General features: G+C 36.7%; 1 protein-coding gene across 1 annotated transcript in view; it reads right to left on the bottom strand.

Annotated features, from left to right (window-relative positions):
- The window catches only part of LOC108744089 (extracellular serine/threonine protein CG31145), a 170,299-nt gene that overhangs the window by 18,003 nt on the left and 126,877 nt on the right, over positions 1-25,419 (bottom strand). Inside the window, exons 6-8 of the mRNA XM_018479682.1 lie at positions 18,832-19,075; positions 13,301-13,494; positions 11,161-11,301 (exon numbers count right to left, since the gene is read on the bottom strand). Of these exons, the coding sequence (XP_018335184.1) occupies positions 11,161-11,301; positions 13,301-13,494; positions 18,832-19,075 (579 nt within the window). The remainder of the gene's footprint in view (positions 1-11,160; positions 11,302-13,300; positions 13,495-18,831; positions 19,076-25,419) is intronic.

Below are 25,419 nucleotides of genomic sequence, written 5' to 3'. Positions count from 1 at the left end.
CACATACAACCGTTCAAATTTGAACGGGTTATACCAGTATGTATTTGTGTTGCATGTATGCGATTGCATTGCGTTAAATTATTATTCACGTAGCAATTCATTGGCAAAAGTTACTTCGTATCGTAGTCATGTGGGTGAAAGTTTAGCGCCCGCATATCACGCCAATCAACAAGTGTCAGAGTAAACGTCGACAGCGGCGCTGCCGACCGACCAACACGACGTCGTTGTCGGCGTCTCCGTCCCGACGCCGCGCCGTGCCGCCCCAGCGTCACGCTGCCACTTCGAAAATTACTTTCAGCAGCTGCACATCACCCTAAATCTTGTCGACAAGTTGCGAACAGTTTCAAACAGCTCGCGTTCGTTCTCGGAATATAGAGCGCGGCACAATTGCAGTCCTCGAAAAATCTGGACGGTTACGAATGCATTTGTATCTGTCGCAGTCAATGTGTGAATCTGAAATACATGAACCTTTCATTTGGGAACTCCCAAATTTCTCATCTTCAAGAAACTGAACCTTTTCGTGCTAAAATTTCACGAAAACATGCGTATTTTTATGGCTTTTGTTTTAGTCCATACTCATGAGGCGTATGACCAGTCGTCACGCACTCTTATTTAATGAAATAAAATACCGACAGCTTAAGTCTGATATACGAGGTCTGTTCAAAAAGTATCGCGAATTTTGAATTTCCGCGGGTTACGTATATTCGATTTGCGAATTTTTTGTGGCGTTATGTTGGTACTCATGTCTCTCACTTATAGCGACAAGTTCGGCCATGTTCAATGTTCAGTTAATTTTTCACAGTTGTTTTGGCTCGTCTTCGATTTTTGCCTATTCCAAAAAATGGATCAAATTATCTGTAAAAAATTTTGTGTGAAAAATAAAATTAAGTGCGCGGAAGCATTCCGAATGTTGACTGTGACATATGGTGAAGCTACCTTGGACCGAAGCAACGCTTATCGGTGGTAGAAAATGTTGTCAGAGGGCAAAGAAAATGTGAACGACGAAGAGCGTGCTGGACGCCCGAGCACGACAACAACAGAACAAAATAGTATTGGTCAATCGTCGAATCACCGTTACCGAGCGGCATGGCCTAGACGTCTAGACCATTGCTTAGCATTCGGGAGGACGCCGGTTCGATGCTGCCTTCGTCCAAGTTTTTCTGTGGTTTCCTTGGATCACTTAGGCAAATGCTGAAGCAGCAATATTCCACAGATAATCTTTCACTCTCTTCTGTCTTCATTTCGTCCGTCTCATCTTTCTCACCCGAACCACCACCCACCCATTCCCACGATTCCTGAAAGCAGGCTGAAGAGGGCCTTCCGCCCTACCATCCGTCCGTAGTCCGGAGGGACTGCCCGCCCACCAGCATTACTGGCTGGTGGGAATCAAACACCTAAAAGTTTTTTGTTTTTTTTCGAATCACCGTTAGACAAGTTGCTGAGGACATATAGCCGCGAAATTCGTACCAAAATTGCTCAATTTCAACCAAGAACAGCATCGCTAAGGAGCTGTTGGACTCAGTCCACGACGATCCAAATTTGCTACAGAGGGTTATAACTGGTGACGAATCATGGGTTTATGGCTATGACGTGGACCAAAGCTCAACCATCCCATCGGAAGCTGCCGCACGAGCCAAAACCGAAAGAAGGCCGTCAAGTTAAATCGAATGTGAAGGTTTTCTTTGGAGTTTCCATCGATTTTAGGGGCGTGGTGCATCATGAGTTCCTATTACAGGGTAGAACGGTCAATAAGGAACATTATCTGCAAGTTATGCGCAATTTGCGTGAAGCGATCCACTAGAAACGCCCGGATTTGTGGAAGAACCAAAATTGGCTTTTGCACCATGGTAATACCTCTGCCAACGATATGTGGGTTGTGTGCGAATTTTTGGACAAAAACAACACCCCAACAATGCCGTAGCCACCGAATTCTCTAGATCCGGCTTTTGCGATTTTTTCATATTCCCGAAACTGCAGAGGCCCATGTAAGGATCACGTTAGGCTACGATTGAGGATATAAAGACGGGCATCGAAAGAAGAGCCGCACAAGATCAAGTGCTTCGAGGATTGGGAAAAACGTTGGCATAAGTGTATAATATCTGGTGGGGACGAAATAGACATTCATGAATAAATAAATAATTTTTGAGAAACACAAAATCTCGTACACTAAAAGAAACACCGGCAATAGGGAGATAGTTTTACAATCATACATATGTTTGAATAACATGGAATATTGGTAGGTTTTATGAAATTTTCTCCAGTGCTATAATACATACTATAGAAACCATAGAATGACTTGAATGCGGACCTCATCGCATTCATATTGTGCATTTGGAAAACATTGACCTAGCTGCTGTTCTACTGATTCTAAACATGTGCCCCGCTATGCAAGCAGGGATGGATATGGAGCTCCATATAAACTGCAAAAAGTGACGGCCAATATTTTTTTAAAGTAAAAAATGTACAAATCAATGACTGAACGGAGTTTTGTAACTGCATAACCCAAGGTTCATGCGATTCTAAATTACCTATACCTGGAACATTAGTACTATGAAGTGTCTATATTTATTGAATGCTACTTAATTGATTGATCATAATTATCATCATAAAATGATTCTTAGATCGAAGATTAGTTGGATACGCACATCCACTATTTACTAATAGTCATCTAGTGTAGATCCTCCTATATCCCTCTTGACTCCTGTTGATGATTCTAGTAGGTTTCTAAGTAGCTCTTCACGTCTGAGAAGGTGACCCACCAATCTGTCTGACCTATTTCTTATTGATTTTGACTCTCTCCGTTCTCCTACTCTTTTTAATACCTCCTCATTTCTAATCATTTCTATTAACGGTATTGTTAACATATTTTTATAACACCACATATCAAATTCGAAAAAGATTGTTAACGGTGTATGATTAGAGTGCGGCGCTGTACGGATGCGAAACATGGACGGTGGGCGAGGCGGAGAATAAAAGGTTAGAAGCGTTCGTTACATGCGAATTATGAGGATACTGTGGATAGAGAAGGTTAGAAACGAAGAGGTATTAGAAAGAACAGAGGACTCAATAAGAAATAGGCAGGATAGGTTGGTAGGACACCTTCTCAGGCGTAAAGGTCCAGTCAGAGACATATTAGAAGTAGAAACAGGAGTTAAGAGGAGTAGAGCTAGACCTAGATAAGATTACTGTTCGCAAATAGTTAAGGGTTGTTCTAGTTTTAGGGAAATGCGAATATTAGCTCAGGATAGGAAAGAGTGGAGGTGCGTGTCCAACCAGTCTTAAGACTGATGACCTTATGATGATGATGATTTGGTTCCATTTCACGAACTGGACATCCAGCTCACGAAATGGACGATTACGTCAAACGGGTGCGACATATGTCAAGGTAAACAGCTTCTGAGGAAGACAACCATGACAGACAGACATGCGGACACGTGACTGATCCTTGAAAAAGAATATTACGAACTCAATTGCAGTTGACGGTTAAGATACTATATTTACGGTTGCAGTTGGGCTACATCCAGGAAACAACCTGGCTTGATAGTCTAGGCAGCCTGACATAAACTTAATTGCTCATTACAGAGCGCATTATATTCTTTGTTGTTTCGGATAATGGCGTGTCTTCAATTACTGAACTATCGTGAGGTGGTGGTGGTGGCGTTGGTAATGTGTTGCAGAGAATGGGCACCTTACAAAAGGTACCTTCTGCGTATCATGACTGGCTCTAATATCGCAGCCTACCGCGTTCAATTCGGACGCGGTAAATAAACGATTTTTATCGCGTGACATGGTTCCATTCCACCAGCGAGCACATTTTATTACACACTAATCGTTTTAACCTGATTTTGTTTTTTTTTTTAACTTTTTCCATCCTTCATTCGATCATGATGATAATGTCAGGATAGATGAGGACATGGTGATTAGTTTTCAGATGGATGGAGGAACATATGGAGAGGTTCTGAGACACATGGGCAAGGAAATACAGGTTGTTTACAGAGTCAAAAACGTTATAAATGCGAACTTGGTAATCCAGAGCAAAATCCAGATAAAACGCAGTATAGGCAGAAGAAGAATCTAATGATTCCGAAACCGCAGGGAGTTGTTTAGATGCACTTCCAACTAACTTTTTAAAGCTGTTACCTCTAAAGTAAAAATTAAGATTGCTAACCTTCCACTAGGAGATGACACTTGAAGAAAAAGAAGAACTCTTTATTCGACTTTCGACGGTAATATTGTGAAACATTGAGAAATGAAATTAGTTTTCAGACGGATAGAGGAACAAATGGAGAGGTTCTGAGACACATGGGCAAGAAAAGAGAAGTTAACACATCCAAAAACATCAGAAATGCGAACTTCTACAGTTGGTAATCCAAGGCAAAATCCAGATAAAACGCAGTACAGGCAGAAGAAGAATTTCATGACTCCGAAACCTCAGGGAGTTGTTAAGATGCAATTTTGACCAAATTTTTTGTTGAGAAAGAGTGAATATAAAGATAGGACACGAACAATTAGAGGAAGGGGCTGATTTTAGGTATCTAGGAAGTCAGATAAACCAGGACGGAAAGAGTAGTGGGGATATAAAGCAGAGGATAGTGCAGGGCCGTGTCGTCTTCAATAAAAAGAGGTCACTTCTATGTTTCCGAACGGTTAACATAGAAATTCGAAAAAGATTGTTAAAGGTGTATGTTTTGAGCGCGGCGCTGTACGGGTGCGAAACATGGACAGTGGGCGCGGCCGAAAAGAAAAGGTTAGAAGCATTCGAAATGTGGTGTTATAGGCGAATGATGAGGGTAACGTGGGTNTATGTTTTGAGCGCGGCGCTGTACGGGTGCGAAACATGGACAGTGGGCGCGGCCGAAAAGAAAAGGTTAGAAGCATTCGAAATGTGGTGTTATAGGCGAATGATGAGGGTAACGTGGGTAGAAAAGGTTAGAAATGAAGAGGTATTAGAAAGAATATGAGAACAGAGGACTCTGTGGAAGTAAATAAGAAATAGGCGAGATAGGTTAGTAGGACATCTTCTCAAGCATGAAAGTCTAATTAGAGATCTATTAGAGGCAGAAACGGGAGGTAGGAGGGGTGGAGGTAGACCTACATTAGATTACTGTTCGCAAATAGTTATGGATGTGGGTTGTTCTAGTTTTAGGGAAATGCGAAGATTAGCTCAGGATAGGAAAGAGTGGAGGTGCGTGTCCAACCAGTCTTAGGACTGAGGACCTTATGATGAAGCTTGCTGGTACATCTGTATGCATATTAACTTAAAATCAGAAATCCTCAATATTATAAAATTAAATTATTACTTCTGAGTTAAGTTTTAGCTTAATCACCTTGTGTGGATTACGTTTTTAAATTCGTTTATCTTCTTGAGTACCCCGAAGAAGAAATATAATCATTTTTTTGTTGTCCAAAAACACCTACTTCGTAAATGATTGATAAATATAAACACAGGTACACATACGTAGATGTTGTTTCAATTTTGAAAACAACTGATCATTCGGTGGACGATAATACAGCGGAAATTAAGAGAAAAAGCCCCCAGTTACATGGGAAATTGGTTTTTATACAATGGGTTCGTTTGAATTACAGTTCCCGGTTTTAAATACCCATTACCGATAATAACAGAATAGTTAATGCACATTCACTGAGTTCGGAAAATGGGAGAACCTAGTCAGATAAATTTACATTCGAAATTGATTTTAAATCCGCTACTAGTGAACTACAATATTGATCTTTCGCTTTATAATTATAATTCAGTTGAGGCGTTTGAGTTATTTTTCTGTGTTAAGCAGTTCCTCTTCTATGAATACACAAAACTTTTCTCAGTACGTTTTAGATGAGCGTAGGTACGATCTATAGATCATATTAATTTGGGCTACGAGAGCACTAGGACTGTTTTGCCGTTCAACAGTTTAGTGGGCCATATGAAGTCATGGTAATATACTACAATTGTAGGGATAGATATAAAGGGTATTTCGGTATCTAGGAAGTTAGATAAGTCTTCTACGCTCGCGAACGGTTAATTTAGAAATTCGAAAAAGACTGTTAAAGGGTGCGAAACATAGATGGTGGGTGTGACGGATAAGAAAGCAAGACAGAAATAGTTTGAAGGAGATAAAATGTGATTGAATTTGGAATTTTGTCACGGCGCATCAAGGGAAGGGGAATATCTCTAAGCAAAAGAAAAATCTAATTCGAGGATTTCTGCTTGAATATAAATAAACCAAAAAATAAAAACAATTGTCTAAATTTTTAATGAAAGAAAAACATGTAAAAGTGCCATTCAACTTGAGCGAGACAAGTTTAAAAATGGGCGCAATGATTGAAAAAAACGCCGCATAATAGAGAACTTATTCCAGAGACTAAATTTAGGAAAAAGTTATTTTTTCTCCACCTAGAACTGTTTTGGATACGCTACTGGTAGTAGGTTAGGTTAGGTTAGGTTATTTCAGAAACTAAATTTAGGAAAAAGTTAATTTTTCTCCACCTAGAACTGTTTTGGATACGCCACTGGTGGTAGGTATAGACAATAACGTGCGATATTAACAGTTGATTATAGGATTATCCACACACATTTACACATAAATACGTACTCATGAGGGAATATAGACGAGCCAAAGTAAAATAATTATTTCAGTGGTAGCCTGCTCAATTCGACAGCCATGACTTGGGGACTAGGGTGCAATACGAGATACCCTGCTGTTGCCTACTACTATGAGAATGTATTGTAGGAGTAATGCATTGTAAATATCTATTATGTACATATGTATGTAGTATGTATTGTACAGATATGCAATATATGTATAGGATGTACGTGTATGTGTATAATCGTGGAACTTATCATGTCTCAGCGGAGAATGGAATTTAATGATAGACAGCAGGCAAATTAGACACGGGATTGTCAGCCGAATTCAGTCTGTTCCTTGCTTATAACATATTATAATCATTCTCAACCTACAACTTCAATGTGATCGTCGAAGAATAAATTAGGGTAGAAATAGGAAGATAGTTGACAACAATCAGATGAGTAATGTAATTCAAACATTCGACGATGCAACAATTGTGAAACATGCATGAAATATAATAAGAAATAATGGAAAGTATCTACTGTCTCGATAAAATTGCTTCGGTCGATACGGTAATTTTATCAGTAGTACAAAGTCAAAAATGATTTTTTGAAGTGCTTCGAGGATTGGAAAAGAAAGTTCGCACAAGTATATAATATTTGGTGGAGATTACTTTGAAAGGGGCCAAAATAGATATTCATGAATAAATAAATAATTTTTAAAAAAACACAAAAATCGCGATACTTTTTGAACAAACCTCGTATGTTGTAATTGAATTCATGTTGTTTTACTCTTATCTCTATGTTGTATGTCCCATTCTCCTAGTCTAAGTATAAATAACGAAAAATTTTAAGTTTAGTCTTACAATTATTTACATTTCTGTACTCTTGAAAATGACTGAAAGGGTCAAAACAATTGTTGAGTTGTTTTTATGTTATTGTTAAAACAGTCTTGTGTTTTATTTAAATATCCAATATATTGCTTCGTAAATAATACACCTATGATAATCCTAAATTTGAAGTTCAGGATTTTCATAGCCAGGGAAGTCAATCTAGTCAAGATGAAAAAGCGGTAGACACATAAAATAAAGGATAGCGCAAGTTAGAGTCGCTCTTAACAAGAAAAGGAATCACTGCTGTGGGATGAAAATTCTAAAGATATTATTAAAAGTGAACATATTAAGAGCAAGGCGCTTCGAGGGTGCGAGAAAGAAAAGGTTTAAAGCAAGTGAAATGAGAATGATCTAAATAGGTATCGTGGATAAAAAAGGTTCGAAGTGAGGAGGTAATAGACAGAGTGGGAGAGTTGAAGTCAACAAGATGCAGAAAAAACTCTCCGAAATATAAACGACTAGTTTGAGAGTTCTCTCTCATCTCCATCTTGTTATTTTACACAAAGTTGCAGCAAACAGAAACACATAACGGTTCGTGATCTTCAAAACGTAGTTTTTGACGTGACAACGTCTTATAATTCGATAGAGCCGGCTGCACGCACGAAAAAACATGACTCATGCGGCGTTACCTCGCTCTGAGGCGTTCCATTTAAGGCTTGAAGTGCAAGCGAGAGCGCGGAACGAGCGACAAAGAGGCACAATCGGCCTCCGCGTTCGCCAGCGTTCGACATCTGTCTCTCTCCTGCTTGAGTGAGCGAAGCGTCCGCGTGGACAGCTGCTATACAATAATACATTTACATGTTTTCGTCAAGTATGAAGTGCAGTGAAAAGTGAATGTGGTGTCAATTGTTTATAGCAACGATAATTGCGGCGATAAAGGTAATGATTCTTTCGATATTAAATATATGTTCAGTGATATATTGTCGAATTGCAGCTAGAGTTACAAAAATTTTAATGATGTTTAAAAGTTGTAAATAAAAGTTGTAAAACAATTGCTCAAAGCACATTCATACTTGTAAAAACTATGTACATTGGAAAAAAATAAATAAAAATTGACATAATTGTATTTATGCGTACAAATAAATGTAACTTGATCAATTCAATTGTGATTTCCATTTACCTCCTTCTCTATATCCATACAAAATATCTATCAAACAAATAAAATTAAAATTTCCTTTTGAAAAATGAAACCATTCCATCAGTATTTTTTATGACGTTGTCACGTTCAATTATCGTCAGTAAACCGACTTTACAGACAACCGATATTTTGTAGAAAATTGGGATTTTTATGAAAACGCTATACCACAAAATGATCATTACCTACGAATCATCATATTTCCTGTAAATAAATATTAGTTTTCTTTGTATTTCGGTTTTAGCTTCTTCATCGTCAGATTTTCAACATTTACTGTTTCATTAAATCTAAAATCATTCTGTAAATTTATTGTACTATTCACAACGACAGGTGGAAAGAGAAAGAAGACGAGAATTACCCAACAAACTTCTATTCCAACCCAGATGCCAGCTTCATCAATTACGATGTTAAATTTGCCAACAGGTTGTACGACCTTAAATACATTAGAACGTACGACGCAATTTGAATTTGATGCGATTATCATGTAAGATAATGGCGAAGCGATAGGGCGTTTAATTGGGAAAATAATGGAGACAGGCGAGGAGATAGAATAGTGATGTTCTCGGCCTACGGGAACGATCTGATATGGGATATTGCTAAACAAAAGGTGACGACCTTAAATCGATTAAAGTGAGTGTAGAATGATGTCGTAGAATAAAACGATATCGATATCTGTCAGATGTGATATGTATCTATTGAAAATACTTGGCGAGAACAATTTATAGTTACACAGTAAGTAAAGAAAATCTAAATATATATATAAAATGCTATCACCACCAACTCCTATCAACTTCCCGTTGGGGTGGTAAATACCGCTTGGTCTTCTACTGAAAGTAAGGGAGTTTGGTCGCGGTGGGTGGCGAAAATGTGAAAAAATATATATCTTTCCTTTTCTAACTTATGAGACCTTTTGGAAAGTTCTAAAAATTTCTGAAATGATCCAGAAAACTCCAGAATGTGTGCAACTGTTACATTCGATCTAGAATGTTCTAGAAGGTTCTAAAAATGTCTGGAATGATCTAGAAAGTTCCAAATTGTGTGCAACTGTTAAAATCGATATGGAATGTTCCAGAAAGTTCCAGAAATGTCTGGAATGATTTGGAAAGTTCCAAATTGTGTGCAACTGTTAAAATCGATATGGAATGGTACAGAAAGTTCTAAAAATATCCGGAATGATCTGGAAAGTTCCAAATTGTGTGCAATTAATTATCAAGGATTTCTAGAATTTTCTAGATTTTGTCCAAATATTCTAGAACGATCTGCTATTATTAAGAAATTTTATAAAGGTACAGGGTGGTATCTAAGATAGAAATCAATATTATCTACGTTAAAAAGTGGATCCTTAAATATTTTATATACCATTAAACGTGCGATGTATTTTAACCCTAGCAACGTCGAGTTTCGCTGCTAGTGTTACATAAAATCTGTCAGAATGCGCTAGCCACATCAATGTACAATTATACATCGGACAAATCCACATACCTTTTAATCAACAAATCCATGAGCACAAAATAAGTTTAAATCAGAATATATCGTTAATATTAAAGTTGTGATGCAATCTAAGTGTCTGTTTTAATTAATTTAAGTTATTTAAGAATCGAAAATTAAACAATGCAAATAAGTCTTGTGGGAAACAAGGAGACTGTGGTAAATTAATAAATAAATAAAATAGAAGACTCACCCCAATTACCANAAATAGAAACAGGGAGACTGTGGTAAATTAATAAATAAATAAAATAGAAGACTCACCCCAATTACCATAACATTATGTTAGTGGTTTACATTTTATGGAGCAAAATAAAAGCGTTCATAATTATATTAAAACTGCCATCATGTATTGCTGTTGATGAGTTTCTCCTTTTTTTAGGTACCCATTGACTTAAATGTAATATAAAATAATGATAAACGTTATGTGTGTATCAGTAATATTTCTCTACTTTGGCAATACTTATTTAGAAATCTATTTAAGAAGAAAATGTATTAATGAAAATAATGAGAAACTAATCGATTAAGTGCTTACATTTTTGTAACAATTCTAGTATCTAATTTGATTATCAAAATATGTAATAATATCTGCTTTTGATACCCAAAATAATTGCCAAATTAACTCATTTTAAAGTCTGTCAAAATGGCCCAAATTTATAATGTAATTTAATGGTATTCTGATCATACGTAAATATTCTATTCATATGAGACTTTTACCTTAATTTGCGAATAATTGAAGATAAGGTTTTTAAATGAAAGTACGATAAATTAGCATTATCTAACAGTAGGTAATTTAAATCCACACATATATATGTCTATATACATATAAATAAAATTGATGTTGATGTTTTTAATACCAAAATAAAAGACTCCTTTTCAGTGCATACGGTTTTTTAGAGCAAACAAAAAATTTTGTACGGGTTAATCTTCGAAATGATCGAACTGATTTCGGTAAACCTTTATAATCATGTCTAGGCCACCTATTTTAAATTGTTTAGTGGTTATAACAAGTACATTTATTGTAAATGTCGCTGATAAAAGCTGTAGTGCTATACATATAAAACTACTAAAAAAAGTACACTTACTCTAGAAGCGTCGATAGGGTTTTCTGTCTTATCATGCAACACTGAAGAATCGGTGCAAGAATCGAAAGCTCGTCGTGGAACGGCTTACCAAAACCTCTACCATGATCTAAGTGAAGAGGAAATGTGTCGTTGCCAAAAATTCTGTAAATAAAGAAAGCAGTTATCAGTTTGATGATTCTAGACAAGACGAGTTGGACCTATTATCTCCGGGAACAGAGTCACACCATTTGACTTAATCAGAAACAGAAATGAAATAAAGTTTTGCGGTTATAAATATAAAATAAATATAACGAGGCAGGGGCCATTTTGACAGGAAATGAGGAAAAGGCAGATAGGTGGAAAGAATAATTAGAGAACTTATACGCAGGCCATGAAGTAGGAGATACGAGGTGCGTTCAAAAAATACCCGGAATTGGTCGTTTTTTCAAAAAAATATTTATTTATTCGTCTACTTCAATGCGGCACCCTTCAAAGTAGTCCCCCCCAGATATAATACACTTATGCCAGCGTTTTTTCCAATCTTCGAAGCACTCTTGATATTCACATTTTGGTATGTCCTTGAGCACTCTCAGCGATTCGGCCTTTATTTCTTCAATCGAGGAAAAACGCCGTCCTTTCATGGGTCTCTTCAACTTTGGGAACAGAGAAAAGTCACACGCAGCCATATCTGGTGAATATGGAGGTTGGGGCATGACTACGGTATTGTTTTTGGCCAAAAAATTACGAACAAGCAACGACGAGTGAGCAGGCGCGTTATCGTGGAGCAAAAGCCATGAATTGTTTTTCCATAAATCGGGCGTTTTTTTCGGATTGCTTCACGTAAACGTCGTATAACTTCAAGATAATACTCCTTATTAACCGTACGACCTTGTGGTAAGAACTCTTGATGCACTATGCCATTATAATCGAAGAAAACAGTAAGCAAAACCTTGGCATTTGATTGAACTTGACGTGCTTTTTTCACTCTTGGTGTTTGTTTCATCACTCATTTCATGCCCAAAACATTTGAAAAAATGTCATGACATGAGCCAATTGATATGCCAACTTCATCAGCAACTTCTCTAATTGTGATTCGGCGATCATTCATAACCATTTTTCCACTTTTTTCACATTTTCATCGATTATTGACGTGCAGGGTCGACCGGAGCGTTCGTCATCTTCAACGTCTTCGCGGCCATCTTGGAAACCCTTATACCACTCGTAAACACTTGTTTTTTTCATAGCAGACTCACCATAGGCTTTTTGTAACAGTTCACACACTTTGTTACACTTAATTTCATTTTTTACGCAAAATTTAATACAAATTCTTTGACTCTTCAATTCTTCCATTGTTTAAACAAGCAAAAATCGCCGAGCTCATAAAAATACGTCGAACCTTAGCGACTACCACAGACAAAGTAAACAGTGAATATAGCTGAAAATTTTATCATACTTTAGGGGCATGTATACCAACACAATAAAAAAAAATTTGACAATCGGACTCTCCAGAACACACCTCGTATATTAGAGAAGGAAGATAGTGTGGAGATAGATGAGTTTGGTTATCCCATAATGAGAGAAGAGTTCGATGTAGCATTAAAAAACTTAAAGAATAATAAGGCGCCAGGTGTAGATGGGATACAGGGGGAAATTCTAAAACATGCAGGACAAGAGGTTAGAAATCGTATGTTTAAGCTAGTTAGTCACATTTACGAAACGGGGAAAGTCCCAGAGGATTATAAACGGAACGTACTAGTAACACTACCTAAAAAGAAGGCCGCGGATAGGTGCGAGACATTTAGAACAATTACCTTAACTTCCCATGCGTCAAAAATCTTAACTAGACTTGTACAGAGGAGTATGGAAAAAAGGGCGGAAGAAGTATTAGGGGAAGATCAATTTGGGTTTAGAAGAAATAGAGGACGCGGGAGGCGATTGTAGCTTTATGGTTAACAATAGAGAAAACGAATGAAAAAGGAAAGAGTGCGTACATAGGATTTGTAGATTTAGAAAAAGTTTTTGACAATGTTAAATGGGAGAAGATGTTAAATATACTTAAAAATGTAGTTTTAGGACTGACGACCGTATGATGATGATGATTGGTTTGATTGATATCGATTTTGTTTTGGCATATTTTTTTATCGTGGAAATATTTTGTTACCTGAATGTTTCATAGTGATGTCTGTCCATATTCCCCATAAGAAAATCTAGTACGGCCATGTCCATTAGGTCGTAAAGCCGCCTTCCTTGATCATAGGGTGGAATTTCCTTGACATATGTGCAGTATTTGTTGTCTGTCTCCCATTGTGCTTTCCTTCTTTTATGGTAAGAACGTCTCCATGGATGACGCCATACCTGTAATTACAAGAGAAATGTAATAGTTTGATTTATTAAAATGCATTATTGTAGTAAATCGTAAAGTAACAATAATAAGGCCAATAAACAGCAAAATGTCAGTTTTACATCGCTTCGTCATTGCAATGTATCTTCATCAGACATCCTTAATCACCACTGCACAATCAGACAATTAAAATACAATCCATCAAAAAAGTTATTATGGTTGAGACAGTTAAACGTAATCTTCAAGAGGAAAATCATAAAATACGAGAGATGTTTGCAAAGTTTTGGGAATTTATTATTATTTTGTTAATTTTCGTCAATATTTCAATGTAGTTTTCCAATATAATCTTCATTTAGCTGAATATATTTATCCCAACGATAAAGTAATTTAAGTCGTCCTCAAAAAACTCTTTCGGTGTCTCCTCAATCCACCTATTTATGACACGTTTTACGTCAGTTAAACTTTCAAATTGAACACCCCGTAAGGGTTTTTTCAAATTTGAGAACAGATAATAATCATTGAGTGCAAGATCTGGGGAATAAAGTGACTGCGGAAGTAATTCCTATCATAAATTATTCAAAACATCTTTCGTTTTTCTTGCGTGTGTTGTCCTGTTAACTTTCCAGGCCGTGCTATTAAATTCGAATAATATTCTGCGTTAATTGTAGTACCTTTCGCCAGATAATTCATAAAAATAATCCCTTCGCAATCCCAGAATACACTAAGCATTACCTTTCCAACAGACGGAATTGCACGCGCCTTCAGTGGAGGCCCTTCTTCAAGTTAGCGCCATTTTTTGGATTGGCTTTTGGTTTCAGGATTGAAACAAGGAATCCACGTTTCGTCAGTGGTTATTATTCGTTACTAAAATTCATCACCGTAATGAGCCAACAATTCTTGAAATTGACGACAAATTTCAGATCTATTGAGTTTCTGTTCAGACCCCAACAGCCTTGGCGCCTAGCGCACCGAAAGCTTGCTAACGCCCAAACAATCATACAAGATGTCATGAACTTTTTTTTATTTTATTTTGGATGTTTCATTCCCACCAGCCAGTAATGCTGGTGGACGGGCAGTCCCTCCGGGCTATGCTGGAAGGTAGGGCGGAAGGCCCTCTTCAGCCTGCTTTCAGGAATCGTGGGAATGGGTGGGTGGTGGTTTGGGTGAGAAAGATGAGACGGACGAAATGAAGACAGAAGAGAATGAAAGATTATCTGTGGAATATTACTGCCTCAGTATTTGCCTAAGTGGTCCAAGAAAACCACAGAAAAACTTGGACCAAGGCAGACGGGCCCGGAATCGAACCGGCGTCCTCCCGAATGCCAAGCAATGGTCTAAACCTCTAGGCCCTGCCGCTCATGAACTTGCCGTGTACCTATACCTAGGCGTACACTAATTCAACGAATAGTCATTCGCCTGTCCTCTTTCAGTAGGTCTTAGAACTGAGACGGCAGTAATGTTTCTTTCATTTGAAACGATCGATCCATCGATAAACAGTACTTTTGAATTCTGCAGACTCACCAAATACTGCTAGCAGTACCTGAATTATTTCTGATGTTTTCACACCTTCTTCCCTAGACAAAAATTTTCAGTCTCTCTCCAGTCTCTCAGAGTCTTTCAGCGTCTCTGAGAGCGTCTCTCACAGTCTTTCACAGTCTCTCAGTTATTGCCTAGGTGTTTTTATGGATCTCTCACAGTCTCTGTATGAGAGACTCGAACGATAAAATTGTTAATTCAGAAATTCGAGTCTTTCACAGAGAGACTGAATGAATAAAATTGAAAAATTGAGAGACTCTAGTCTCTCGTAGAAAGACTAGGATCTCTAAAATATGTTGAACTTAAAAAAGAGATTCGATTCTCTCGTTCAGAGATTCGAGTCTCTCGTTCAGAGATTCGAGTCTCTCGTTCAGAGACTGGGTACGAAATGAGGATCTCTCTATGAGCGACCCGAGTCTCTTGTTCAGAGACGCTAAACAGCTTTTTTGACAGTCTGTCTCATAGACACCAGAGAGACTCGATGAGAGACGGAGACTCGAGTCTCGCTTTCAGAGACTCTGAGAGACTGAACATTTTTATCTCGGGTTTCCACAAAAAGAAAATTAGTTCTCTTTGAGATGCTATGTCTTTCATGGTTACAAAAACAGTGCTATGATAAGGCATTTATGAGTAAAACACATAAATCAGACTGAACAATATTGCACTGAACAGTTGCATAAACACGTCAAGACTTCTCTGGCACCTATAACATTGCCTACATGTTCTGCGTAATTTAATTATCGCACAATTCCCAGAACTTTGGAAACATCCCTCGTATAAATACATCAGTCACGTTTTAAACGTGTGAATATTGCTAAAGATAAAGAACAAGTGAATGTTGAAGCAAAATGGTAGTGGATTTTATTTTTCATTAACAGAGAAACTTAAAAAAAAGAATGGGCATGAGGAAGAAAGGTAAAAAGCATTATGAGAATTGAAACTAAGACATCAGGAGGTTGAGTGAATGGGGTATGGTAAGATGACGAGGGTAAGATAATAAGAGGGGATGATTTGGGAAGTATCAACAAGTCAAATTGTGCAGTATGTATAAAGGCCTTGATGTGGGATCATTGGCAAGGGGATTGTGTGTCACGGCATATAAAGGGGAAGAAGGGTGTGGTTGTAATAGCAAGGTTCGGAATGGGAAATCAATGTAGAGGGTGTAAGTATTAGATGAAGGAGGTTGAAAGGCTATGCAGAATGTGTGAAAAGAGGGAAGAATCATTACTGAGTGTGTTGGCAGGATGTGATAAAAATAAAGTTTTGGAGAAACGTAGTGATTTGTTAACTGAGTGGTGATGGTTTAGCTGTATTGAATGAAATAATTGAATGAAGAAAAGGTTTTTGTTAAGGAAGGGTATTCAATTTTTAAACATGTGTTCATTTTTTTACGTTTATTTTGAACACATTCTTTAAATGTATTGAACTTGCTTTAAACAAGTTTTTTTTATTGCGGTATATTGATGAGCTTAGCTAGTTGTGTTTTTAACAGTGCTTACAATATGCTTTAAAACACTGCTTCCCCATGAGATGTTATCTTTCTTTGATGTTTACTTATAACCAATGTTTAATATGTGATGTTTTTCTTTTGAATTCAATAGTTCAAAACATTTTAATTGGAGACAATGTTTTATTTAGATTGTGTTTTAAACACTTTATTTTAAATATGCAAACCTTTAAGCAAGGGTTAAGTTTTTCTTTTTTCTTATTTTGGTTGATGACCGTTTGTTTGCTGTTTTTAATCCCTTTCGGTCAGCTTTAAATATTTAGTGCGGAGGTCATAATTTACGAGGTTTGTTCAAAAAGTATCGCGAATTTTGAATTTCCGCGAGTTACGTATATTCGATTTTGCATTTTTTTTTTTTTGGCGTTATGTTGGTACTCATGCCTCTCGCTTATACCAATAAGTTCGGCCATGTTGAATGTTCAGTTAATTTTTGACAGCTGTTTTGCTTGCACGTGTTTTGGCTTGTTTTCGATTTTTACCTATTCCAAAGAATGGATCAAAGAATCTATCAAATTTTGTGTGAAAAACAGAATTAAGTGCCGCGGACGAATTCCGAATGTAGACTGTGGCATATGGTGAAACTATCTTGGACCCAAACAACGCTTATCGGAAGTACAAAATGTTCTTAGAGGGTCGAGAAGATGTGAACGTCGAAGAACGTGCAGGACGCCCGAGCACGTCAATAACAGACGTAAACATTGATCAAGTGAAGAAAATAATATTGGCCAATCGTCGAACCACCGTTAGAGAAGTTACTGAAAACGTAAACATATCGATTGGCTCCTGAAATGCGATTTTTACCAATGATTTGGGCATGAGCTGTGTAATTCGAACCAAAATTGCTCAATTTCGATCAAAAACAGCAACGCATTAACATTACTAAGGAACTGTTGGACTCTGTCCGTGGTGACCCAAATTTGCTCCAGAGGGTCATAACTAGTGACGAAACATGGGTTTATGGTTTTGACGTGGGAACCAAAGCTTAGTTATCCCAATGGAGGCTGCCGCATGAGCCAAGACCAGAAAAAGCGCGCCAAGTTAGGTCGAATGTGAAGGTTTTGCATACAGTTCTTTGATTGCAGGGGCGTGGTGTATTATGAGTTTTTGCCACAGAGTAGAACAGTCAATAAGAAATATTACCTGCAAGTATTTCCCAGATCTGGCTCTCTGTGATTTTTTGACGTGACAACGTCTTATAATTCGATGCTGCACGCACGAAAAAACATGACTCATGCGGCGTTACCTCGCTCTGAGGCGTTCCGATTAAGGCTTGAAGTGCAAGCGAGAGCGCGGAACGAGCGACAAAGAGGCACAATCGGCCTCCGCGTTCGACAGCGTTCGACATCTGTCTCTCTCCTACTTGAGTGAGCGATGCATCCGCGTGGACAGCTGCTATACAATAATACATTTCCATTTACCTCCTTCACTATATCCATACAAAATATCTATCAAACAAATAAAATTAAAATTTTCTTTTGAAAAATGAAACCATTCCATCAGTATTTTCTTATGACGTTGTCACGTTCAACTATCGTCAGTAAACCGACTTTACAGACAACCGATTTTTTTTGTTACCGAAACTGAAGACCAGAAAGGACGACGCTACGCTACGATTGAGGAGGTGAAGGCGATATAGAAGGAGGAGCTGGACAAGATCACAAAAAATAATATTTTGAAGTGTTTCAAAGATTGGAAAGAACGTTGCATGATATCTGGTGTGGATTATTTTGAAGGGGACAAAATAAGTATTTATTAATAAATAAATAATTTTTGAAAAAACACCAAATTCGCGATACTTTTTGAACAGACCTTGTATATGTAAGAAAATGAGTAGTTCTAGGCATCAAGGAGCCTACCTCATATTTTCATGAAAAATTTAGTATTTGCTAATGGAACTAATGGATAATCGGTAGCCATTGTATTATTACCTTATCTACCATCTCAGTATATTCACACAAATACATGAATATTTAAAATTACAAATAAATAAACATTTTCAAATGTTCAAATATGTGGATATATATATGTTTTTATACTAGCAAGGTCAGACCAAGACTTAACGAACAAGAACAAGACTAATACCAAAACCAAATACGCAAGACTAAACGAAAAATTATTACTAAATTATTAAGCTATTTTAAGCTATTTGTTTTACTATATTTTAACACTATTTAAGAAAAAAGAAACTTTACCATTGTTTGAAGGATCTACAAGAATGTTCTTGTTACAGATTTATGTTATAGTTTAATTTGTTGGAAACATTTTTAATCCTGTTGGGTAGGTATATCGAACAACTGTTTTTCCTTACCTTCCTCGGAGCAAATTCCTTAGACGGTAGAAATGCTGCAAAACTGCCTTCCAATTCGTCGGGATTGCCACAAATTGCATGAGAAGTGTCACAATAATAGGAGCATTTCCCATGAAAGCATAAATTATCGGACGGAGAAATGAAAAATGTTTTAAGTAGATCACCATCGGCCACTTGGTATATTTCGCTTGTCATATTTAGAAGTCGACCTACCACTGGCACGGACCTTCTAAAACCCAAAATTCTGAAAACAAAGAAACCTCATTAATTAATTATTATTATTAAGACAACATTTACAACTGTGACGTGAAAAATTAGGTCTCGACGACGTTGTTAGTTCAAAAAATATAGATTTTATAATGTTAGTTTTCTCTTGCCGTGAATACACTTCCTTTCAGAGACGGTTAAATTTACCTAAGATGTAAAGCTTTTAGAATAAGCGTTTAAAGTAAAACCACCAACAGTGGACACTTCATATGAATGGGTTTATCGTTATAAGGCCGTCAGTCCTAAGACCAGTGGTGTTGTCGAGCCGGAACGCTCCGGAACGTCGTTCCGGTACTTCCTTTTTGGACAGGAACGTGTTCCGGAACTAAAGATGATTTCTGATAACGAGAATTGGCCGACGTATTGAAAAAAAAATTAAAAAGAATTGCTGATTTTTTTTCTAATTTTTGACGAATTTTTATATGTATTATTATAAACAAGGGTTTGAACCGAACCCGAACCGGAACAAAAACCGGAACGAACCGGCTTGTTTTTCCGAACCGTGAACCGGAGTCCGGAACGTTTTTTTTCTGCTGAACCGGAACTCGAACCGAACCGAAACAAATACGTGAACCGGTTTTTGAACCGGTTCAACGGGAATTAAACTTTATTTATAATAAACATTAGAAGAAAAAAATATGAAATTTTAAAAAAGTAAAGATAAATTTTAATACAAGCGGCCCACGGACCGTACTTTACTCATCCCTGGCATAGTTTATTGCCATACCCAAAGCCTGCGGCTAATGCTAAGAATTTTTATTATACAGTTGTTGTGAACTAGAATTTCCAGATGTTGGTTTCCAGTATTGGTAGATGTTTTAAACTTTATTAGTTTATTACAGTGATGCTAAGAAAAATGCCGACAAACGTACCGATTTTCATCTGAAATGTGCATTGCTGGGAAATTCCCATCTTTGTAGTTTGTTAGTTTGTGCATCCCCCACCCTTAGTGTAAGAATATATACATATACATATACACAAAATGGGTGTCGTAATGATTGTCGTTTCCTTTCCATTTNGTAAAAGGTTTTACATAATTTGTATTTATAAAAAGAAACATCTTCTCAAAAACTAAAGGATTTGCTTCTAAAAAAAGGAATGTAGGTTCACAACAACTTTTCACGCTCTTTTCAACTTTTCAGTAGCTGCCCAGGCATCACACAGCTTGTAACGTAAAAAATTATGTATTTGCAGAACTATAGTAGAATGAAGATTCGGGCTATAGGGCCGTGGTCTAAGTGAACTATTCTCTCCAGACGTTTCCTCAGTTACTGCGGCTGACATCGAAGTCTCGACAGCGACTCTCAGTCGCACTACCACTGAGGATGTCAGCTGCAGTAGCTGACGAAACGTTTGGACAGAGTAGTTCACTCAGATCGCGGCCCTACAGATTCCGGCCGTGAAAGCCTTTGTTCTTATATTATTTGTAGAACTGTTTTTGTGCTAAAAGGACTTGTATAAGTAGTGTTTAGTTGTGTGGTCCCAGTGTGTTGTGCTTGTTATGGCTGATATAGGGCATTTACGTACAAGAAAATATTACAAAACCAAAACGTACACCACGAGAATCAGATTTTATAATAACGTTATTTAGATTTGAGTGGGAGAATGTTGTATGGTTGACGAACCACTTTCTTGGCACGTTATTGTGCGAACTATTTTAAATTTGGTAACTTTCAATACTACGTACACAAGTAAATCAGGAATGTATTAAACAAATAAAATAAACAGCTGTTACGAAACACACACACACACACGTTGATTGCACAGTGCAAATTTCAACAAGTTGGTCGAAATCGGTAGGTACCAATCGGAAGCAAAAGGTATAGATTATGAATACGAATTGTAGCAAAAGTTTTTTACTTCTACCTTTAATTGAAAGTAAATGTTTTATTTTTATAAATACGGCCTACTGACTTTCTTAGCACCTTCTGTTTTCCTGCTCTTTCTAATACATTTTACTTTCGTTTTTTTTTTCTGGCGCACCCACTAAAGAAAAGAAGTTTGGGATTTTCAAGAAAAATTATTGTCACACATTTTCGCTTATATTGTCTTGTTAAAAAACAAACATTTTCAGCTAAATGATTGAGTATAATCTTCACTTAGATAATAACGCTTCAGTTTGGATTATAATTTAAACTATTTTTTATTCAGAATATTCCCTAAGGATGTGAAATTCAATTAACTGTTGGCATGTAAAAACCGAGCGCGTGGATTCAAGGAATAATTCATTAAAATTAATGAGGCTTCGCTAATGATTGTGTGTAGGATTTAAACAAAATCAAGTCTAAGTAATTTTTTTCCCAGCTAAGAGTAGGTAGGTAGGCAGCAGGCACCTACCTTTGAAAAAGATATAATGTTACCTAATTTGTCCGAATACCCTAGACAAAATTTTTCAGTCTCTCTCCAGTCTCTCAGAGTCTTTCAGCGTCTCTGAGAGCGTCTCTCACAGTCTTTCACAATCTCTCAGTTATTGCTTAGGTGTTTTTATGTATCTCTCACAGTCTCTGTATGAGACACTCGAACGATAAAATTGTTAATTCAGAGATTTGAGTCTCTCACAGAGAGACTGAATGAATAAAACTGAAAAATTGAGAGACTAGAGTCTCTCGTAGAAAGACTGGGATCTCTGAAACTGAACTTACAAAATTTTAACCATGTCTATCGCGACACCACTTATTGAGATATTGGAGTCTCTAGTTCAGAGATTCGAGTCTCTCGTTCAGAGACACTAAACAGTTTTTTTGACAGTCTCTCTCAGCGACGCCAGAGAGACTGGATGAGAGACGGAGACTCTAGTCTCGCTTTCAGAGACTGTGAGAGACTGAACATTTTTATCTCGGACAATTCGCAAATTTATTTAATGCAATTCAATACAAAGTTAATCTTTATACATAATGTTCACGAGAAATGCTTCAAACATTCGGGCGCAACTGTATTTCTGTATTCAGCCATCCTACTGGTTGGGAGCAGTTGAGATATAGAACAGAAGATAGGACAGGGTCAAATCGCCCTTAATGAAAAGAAGTCACTTTTATGCTCGCGAACGATTAATTTAGAAATTCAGAAAATATTATTAAAGGTGTTTGTCTGGAGTATGGCGTTAAAGTGAGAAATGTGGAAGGTGGGTGCGGCGGAAAAGAAAAGGTTAGAAGCGTTCGAAATGTGGTGTTACGAGCGAATGATGAGGATACCGTGCATAGGAAAGGTTAGAAATGAAGAGATATTGGAAAGAGTAACAGAACAGATGAAGGCTACTCGATAAATACGAAAATTACCGAGCGACATGGCCTAGAGGTTTGGATCATTGCTTAGCATTCGGGAGGACGGTGGTTCGATTTCGCGTCTGTCTGCCTTGGTCAAAATTTATCTGTGGTTTTCTTGGATCACTTAGGGAAGTGCTAGGGCAGTAATATTCCACAGATAATCTTTCATTCATTTATTCTGTCTTCATTTCGTCCGTCTCAACTTTCTCACCCGAACCACCCACCCATTCCCACAATTCCTGAAAGGAGGCTGAAGAGGGTCTTCCGCCCTACTTTCCGGCGTAGTCCGGAGGGACTGTCCGCCCACCAGCGTTACTGGCTGGTGGGAATTAAACACCCAAAAGTTTTTTTTTGTGAAGATGGACTAAAAATAAGAAACGGAAATGTGTGTCCAACGAGTTTTCGGTGTGAAGACCATATGATGATGAGATGCAGTCGATTAATGTAAGAAATCGATTTTTTGGCTCATAAAACCGTGATTTATTTGGTGTAGTCTAAAAAAAAATGTATACTTTCTCTTATAAATAATATAATTATCTTTTCAACTAAGTTTAATTTATTTAGTAGATACTAGTAGTAGTAGCAGTAGTAGGTACAAATCATTTATTTAACTTTCGTCAAAAAAGAGAACTAAACTAATTTTAATGAAAGACACAACATTAAATGGAACGGATTTACTCAAATCAAATGGCATTGGTTCACGCAAAGGTCAACGATTAAGCTCTTTGATCCGGCTAATAGCTCGGCTTGTTATTTATTAAGATTTAATTATCGTGAAAAAGCTAGGAAATATATTGCTCGAGGATGTCTCGATTTCAAAGCTATTTAAAGAATACTTGTATAATACATTGACAAGAACTTTCAGAAAACCAATAAAAAAGAAAATTTGCTTGTAAATTTTAATTAGCTTCTTGCTTTTTGTGACTCTTAGGACAAGGTTTTTTTCTAGGGCGAAAAACTCCTATTTCTTTGATATTAATGTTATATTCTTTGACTTGACGTTGAGACTGTATTGGTAATGTAATTCGTATTTTCAACTAAATGTTATTAGAGGAATTGTTGAAACGTCAATTTTTTCTGCTGGTGGATCATCTTTCATGTTCATTTGTTTAATAGAAACAGAAATAATGGTAAAGGTCTAGATGATGGCCCCCACCCCCGAAGGGGGTGGGAGTGGGTGGGATCGAAAGAGGTCTCCCCCACCACTGTATCATAAAAATTTTGTGGCGGTCTCACCCCCATAAAGAGTTATGGGGGTTAGATGATGGCCCTCCACCCCCGAAGGGGGTGGGGGTAGAGTGGATCGAAAGAGGGTGGTTACCTGAGTAAAACCCCATAAAAAATTTGCGGCGGTCTCACCCCCATAAAAAGTTATGGGGGTTGAAAGTTGATTATTTTGACAATTTTCATACACTATAATTCAAATAAAATTCAATAAAAAAAATATTTTCAAGCGGGTGGAGGTGGGGGATCGAAAGAGGGTGGTCACTTGAACAAAACTCGACAACCTAACCTAACCTACCCTATTGATAAAGATATTTAAATAATGTTTTATATAACTTTCTCAATATTTTTATGTATTTTTCATTAATTTTACCTTTGAATATTGTTTAAGAATGACTATATAAATATTTACATGCCTAGACATGTATAAAGACTGGCATATTTATTAACTTTGAACCTCTATAACTTTTTATGGAGGTGAGACCGCCACGAACTTTTTATGGTACAGTGGTGGGGGAGACCTCCTGTTTTTACCCCCCCCCCCTCAACCCATCATCTAGACCTTCACCGAAATATTTTGAGACATTTGGTCTGTCGAATGACCAATTCTTTTCCTTTTGAAAGCGAATAGAAACGATTCCCTCCTCAAATTGGTTCTTTTGTTATACTTTATATAATACAGAGATGTGCAAAATAGTATTTTAAAAGTATTTAAATATAAAATGCAAATACTGTTCTGATTTGTGATTAGTAAATGTAAAATACAAAATAGATTTCCGTTTCGTATTTTAAATGATAAATGCAAAATACGTATTTTCAGAATACTTTTTCAAATGAATACTTTTTTACTATTTACTTTATATATATTTGTATATTTTTTTGTTTGAAATGATTGAGATATAGTTTTTCTATCTTTATGTTATAGTTTCTTTAGTTCAGCAACAAATAATTCTTCTATATGCTTCCTTATTTACCTTGGTCACCTGTTTTAATTAGAAAAAATACACTGATCCCAAAATTGTTTGTTTATCGTGAAAGATCAGTGCCAAAATAGGGTTGCAAATAGTTTTATTGGTGTAAAATCAACATCAATCATTTTATATCAAAATATTTACAACCCCATTTTGTTTCTGATCTTAGACATTGTAATAAGAGAAAGAAATAGAATCCATAGTTTCTCTAGCTATGGGGTTATCGAATAAGTAAAGTTTCTTGAATCGTTTTCTAAGAATTTTGGATTATAGGCATTTATTAACACACCTCAATACCTTGTAGTTTTCAGTTTTACACAGCTGACGTATATCAATTCGATTTTGTTTTGCTGTTTTCATAATTCGTAATTCATAGAATTTCATAGTTTGATTATTTTGTAGTTTTCGAAGAACTTTGAAAACAATGCAGTATCCCTATGAACTTTAAAATTAATATCTACTGGTGGCATTTTGCAATTTTATGTTTCCCATTTAAGTAACAGGAATTTTCTTTTAATTTTGGAATTTTAGAACTCAACAACAAATATAATCGATATATCTGATAATTATCGATAGTTACCAATATATCGATGTATTGATACATATTTATTGATAATATAACTATTGATATATTGATTGATCGATAATTATTAAATCAATTGATATACCGATAGTTAGCAGTTGATATTATTGTTATCGATACATATATCGATAACTACTTTACATGCATGGCAAAATTGAAAACAAAATGGTTGTCTGGCCAAATCGAAAAAGATTGATAATACTCAAACGTATAATTTGTGATTAATCGGGAAATATAGTTTTCTAAAATTGTATTATTGGAAATAATTTTAGTAGGTAAT

Source organism: Agrilus planipennis, unplaced genomic scaffold, assembly GCF_000699045.2.
Source record: "Agrilus planipennis isolate EAB-ADULT unplaced genomic scaffold, Apla_2.0 scaffold18, whole genome shotgun sequence".
NCBI classification, from domain to species: Eukaryota; Metazoa; Arthropoda; class Insecta; order Coleoptera; family Buprestidae; genus Agrilus; species Agrilus planipennis.
The sequence above is the reverse complement of the archived record's forward strand: the minus strand, read 5'-3'. Positions and strand labels throughout refer to the sequence as shown.